The 5,033-nt window shown below is 45.3% G+C and overlaps 1 protein-coding gene across 4 annotated transcripts in view; it reads right to left on the bottom strand.

Annotated features, from left to right (window-relative positions):
• JAZF1 (JAZF zinc finger 1) overlaps positions 1 to 5,033 on the bottom strand; it is a 337,129-nt gene that overhangs the window by 49,946 nt on the left and 282,150 nt on the right. For all 4 annotated transcript variants that reach the window (XM_089917587.1, XM_022584477.2, XM_022584468.3 and 1 more), the window contains exon 3: positions 15 to 211. In XM_089917587.1, the coding sequence (XP_089773713.1) occupies positions 15 to 211 (197 nt within the window). The remainder of the gene's footprint in view (positions 1 to 14; positions 212 to 5,033) is intronic.

The following is a 5,033-nucleotide window of genomic DNA, read 5'->3' as shown; positions in this document are numbered from 1 at the left end:
GCCGAGCCACTCACCGGTTGGCGTGCTGCTGCGGAATGAAGAGGAGGGGGTGATGGGCGGGGTCACGGGGGGAGTAAGGCTTCCGCTGCTGTGGCGAGGCGGCGTGGACACATTCCCTCGAGACACGGAGCTGGACAAGGTCAGCGAGAGCTTCGGCTGAATCTTCTTCTTTAGGGACTCCTGCTCTCGGCGGGCAGCGTCTGTCATGAACCTGCAGCAACAGTGGAAGGGACCATTTATGAGTACCCAGGACCACATACAGAGCCGGAGGATTATGACAGTGAACTCAAGTTTGACAGGCGCTCCACCCTGGGAAAGGGGCTTATTCACAGGTCCCAACTTCAAAAACTCACAACAGTTGCCCTTTTCCTACATGATGAAATTATCTTCTAGCTCCTTGTTTTAAAGTTCCTCAAAGTCAGGATCCTTTCTTCCCTGGGCAAACCCTCTGTGCAGGAAATGGATACACATAGACTCCGTACTCACTACACTGCCTTCAGTTACAAGACTGCCTCTCTGGGAAGGTCCTCTCGACCCTCAGAAAGTACACCTGCTCTCGAAGCTCCCCAACCACCCCCAGCTCCAGAGGACTTCCTTCATCTGTAGTTTGGTAGTATGTATTGTTTGTGCCACTGAACATCTATGGCTTCATGAAAACTTTGATTCTTTTTTGTACTCTGGATTCTCATACCATTATTTGGGTTTTTAACATTTCCTAGGCTGATTGAAGGTCTTGTCTCCCCAGCCATTAGCTGAAAAGAAAGGACCCGAGTCCCTATCATCTCTGCTAGCACGCTGCCAGGCCCATCTTAGCAAACATTTATCAAATGACTGAACAAACCTGCCCAAGCAGATTCAATAAGAGGGTACGAGCACTGTACCAGGAGGAAGATCACGGAGAAAGATCTGTTCATGTTGTGATCTTATTACTCATAAAGGGAAAGGTGACTTTTCTTGGTAGTTTCACTTCGGAAACTTCAAAGTTATTCTTTCTCTTATGCTAGTTACATTCAAACTTTGTTCTTTTCTCACTGTTTAATCTAGCATTTCATAAATTCATGTACTAAGAGATTCAAAACAATCTATGAAATGGTATCTCCTACCTAAAGAGCAAATGTCAACTGCATTTTTGAAAACTGCGACGAAAAGCCTAGTGAATAGAGTATATGAAAATGTTTAGGTGAAAAAAACATACACTTGTGCCCACTGCCTAAGTGAAGAACCAGACCATAACCATACCTCTCAACTCCCCTCCGTACCCCACCCTCTCACCAATTGTGCTTTGACTATTTTAATACAATTCATCGTAAACTGATTCCATTGCACTTACACATGGTATTTTACCCAACCCATTTCACATCCTGCCTACAAAATTCCTTTACATTTGTCTTCATTACACTGCGGCATTTTGTAAGCCAGCGGATAGCTCCCATGCCTGCTAAAAGCTTTGAGTTGCTCAAACACCCAATGAAAAAATGTTACAATAGAGTTACAGTGTCTTAAAATGTCTACTTTTACACTTGGAACACGGCGGGCACATTTCTTAAAGGGCTTTTGCAATATAATCTATATGCATAAACTGGATTTTATATGTTGAACCAAACTGTAATAAAGCTACAAGTTTTGCCTTGAGCTCTTCAGTTTTGTGCTACAAGATGGTGAGGATTTAAAAAGAAGAAAGGAATGACAATGTAAAACAGAATTGTTTGCACCCGGCAGCCACGTACTCATTTATTTTCAGATGTAAAGTTGGTTCTGTTGCTCTTAAAACTTCTTTTTTCCCTCCTCATAAACCTCTACTCAAAATCTGGACTATAGAGAAAAGCAGGAACTGGTGCTTTCGTTTATTATTCTAAGTACAACTGCTAACTGGCATACTGCTGAGCTTCTTCAACTGGGGTATGCAGTGCACCAGGGAGTGGGTGAAACCACGGGCTAAACATATTGCTTCTTCCAGGAAGACCAAGTGTTTTCAGTGTAGGTCATTCAAGTTAGGTTTTTTTCCTCAATTTATTTATTTTATTTATTTATTTTTGGCTGTGTTGGGTCTTTGTTGCTGCGTGCGGGCTTTCTCTAGTTGCAGTGAGCGGGGGCTACTCTTCGTTGTGGTGCGTGGGCTTGTCACTGCGGTAGCTTCTCTTGTTGCGGAGCATGGGTTTCAGTAGTTGTGGCTCGCAGGCTCAGCAGTTGCGGCGCACGGGCTTAGTTGCTCCATGGCATGTGGGATCTTCCCGGACGAGGGCTCGAACCCGTGTCCCCTGCATTGGCAGGCGGATTCTTAACCACTGCACCATCAGGGAAGCCCTAAGTTAGTTTTTTAAGTAGGAAAATCAACACAGATATGCTATGGAGTAGAATGAAAAATTTACATCTTGCATCTTAGTTAAAAGCATGGGACTTGGAGTCAGGCAGGCCAGGGTTCAAATGCTGGCTGTGTGACTTACTATGTGACTCGAGGCAAGTTGATGAACCTCTTAAGCCTCAGCTTTAGTCTCTGAAAAATGGGACTGATAATTGTAGATAAAGGGTTAACATACCTCTTTTCCCTTTCTATAAGAGACTTTGATCTTTGGTTAACTCTGGTAACCTGCCAAGACGGTAAGTCAAATATGCTACAGGGCAACACTGCTTATATTAAGACTGACCCCCCCAACTGGTAAATGACATCTGGAGTGGGAGGAGCTAGAAACCATCTGTCCACACCTGTTAGGAAGCCAGAGCTCTGGGCTTCCTGAGCGCTGTGATCTTGCCCCTGAACGTGCCCCTTACAGAGAACTGGGGAGCGTGTCCAGGGAGCGTTATAAGAGCTTTGATTCCAGGGCAGCTCCCATCTTTTCCCGAGGGGCATCTTCCATCTGCATCTGGATAGACTGCCATGTGTACCAGTAAGGACTTCACAGAAGGTGTGACGCGGCCCTGCTGGCAGGCTGTGGCTCTGCCTTTTATCTCTCTGAAAAGACCCAGCGCCCATGGCGGCCTCTGGTCATCTTGTGAGTCTGAATATTCATGGTGGAGGAAGGTCACCTGCTGGTGGACAAGGCAATAATAGTGCTGACTTCAGAGGACTGTTGTGAAGATTAAACGAGGCAGCAGTGCCTGTCATGTAGGAAGTGGCTGTTATTATTATAGAAAGCTTCATAAATGTGGTCTTATCTGTATATTCCATCTACCTTACTCCAAGTTTCTTGAGGATGCACTGCATGTCTATGGCTCTGAAAGCACCTGGTTCATGCCTCATGTATAGTAGGATGGGATGCAGAATAGCTGACCAGGAATCAGCCCAGAGAGTGCATAGAGAGTGTCAGAAAGAAACTCCTGCCAGAGAGAGAGAGCGAGCTAGCAAGCTTTGCAGGCTTTGCAGTGTCTTCTCTTACTCTGGTTTAAAAAGTATAAAAGTTTCACAGCTCACAGTTTTTATTGTAAAATAAACACTCTCCTACAGCTCAGAGATAAAAACAACTATAAACAACCACGACAATGTGCACACACATATCCCTCACCTTCACCCCCTCATGGATTTGGTTGGCTATGGATAGCCATCTATTTTTGGCTTGTATCTGCTGTGTTTTCTAGAAGCGAGAACGAGGCACCATGTTAAAAGCATTAAACATGAAACTCATAAAACACTTCTGCCAACCCTTCTCTCCCTCCACTCTCCCTCCTTCTCCCTTGGATTGGTGGTTATGAACTTGCAGCTATACCCATAAATCAAGGCAAGCTTGCCATACCAAGATACACAGCTGCAGAATTTATTCCTGGTGACAACACACACACACACGCATGGGCATAAAAACGCCTTTGGAGCGCTGGATAAAATTCACCAGTTTCTCCCTTGGCAGTGTTGCACTGTTCCTCTTTCACTTATCACCCATGACTTTACCTATTTTTTGAAGACTTGTTTAAACCTTAAAGTTTTCAAGCAATGTTCCATCAATACAGTTGTTTGTCAAAAGATGGGTGGATTCCCAATGGCAAAGAATCACCTGGGGAGACAAGTTTATAAAGAACCTGATGAGGTAGAATAAATAAAGGCTGTGACTGCAGCCAAGAACTGGACTTAAGTTGGCTCTGAGCATTTTCCACCTTCAAGGGCAGCTGCACTTCGACATATCCTTGAAGGACCAGAGCCCAGTTCTTTTCTTCATCAGGATTAGAAATGTTTCCCCTGTATTCCCAGATGAGAGAGAGCTCAGGCTTGGGAAGCCACACCACTCTGTGGTCTGATGAGTTTTTCTCAATGGATTTTGACATGACTCGTGATGTTCTCTGAAGCCCTCAGTAATCGCAGCCAACATGGGGTTTTAGAGCAGCGAGGAACCTGGATGAGACAGGTCACCTCATCCAACGCCCTCATTTTTCACAGTAACTGGGAAATGAGGTGAAGGGGGCTGTTCAAGGTCACTTTGCTGGCTGGTGGCAGAGCTGGCATCTGAGAAGTCAGTCTTGGGACCCTGTCGAACGTTCCTGCTCTGCCAGGCTGCCACTGGCACAGCAAAGAACCCTGAGCTTTCTTGTGTTAGCTGGAGAGTCACGGTTAAGTTGAAAGGGGTTAAGGAGCTGAAGCTTAGGGCCTGAGGAAATGCAGAGGAAACCCCTCGGGGGTTTACACGTTGGAAGTGGGGCAACTGGAAGAGCAGGGGCCTTCATCCTCCCAGGGTCTGCCAGTTCTGCTCTGTGGGGTCCCTTGGCTCCTGGGGGCCCTGGATTTGTAGCCTCACGGGGCTGTGATGCAGGGAAGGCTCGCTGTGCCCACGTCCCTGAATTCTTTCTGCTTTGCAATGGCAACTGTTCTGAGTACTCGTGTGCTGGTGCGGGCTTATGCTGGCTTGTGAGAGCTGATCATTAAATTTTTAGGGATTTAGGCCAGTTGTTAAACATACCCATTTTAAAAAATTAAATTATGTTATTGGGAGTTTGGGATTGACATGTACACACTGTTATATTTAAAATAGATAACAATCGTATGATATCCCTTATATGCGGAATCTAAAAAGAAATGATACAAATGAACTTATTTACAAAACAAACAGACT

The sequence above is a fragment of the Delphinapterus leucas genome, chromosome 9 (genome assembly GCF_059928025.1).
Source record: "Delphinapterus leucas isolate spDelLeu-1000000601 "Yukka" chromosome 9, BTC_Dleu_Yukka2, whole genome shotgun sequence".
NCBI classification, from domain to species: Eukaryota; Metazoa; Chordata; class Mammalia; order Artiodactyla; family Monodontidae; genus Delphinapterus; species Delphinapterus leucas.
Note: the sequence above shows the minus strand (reverse complement) of the source record. Positions and strands in the feature narration are given on the sequence as shown.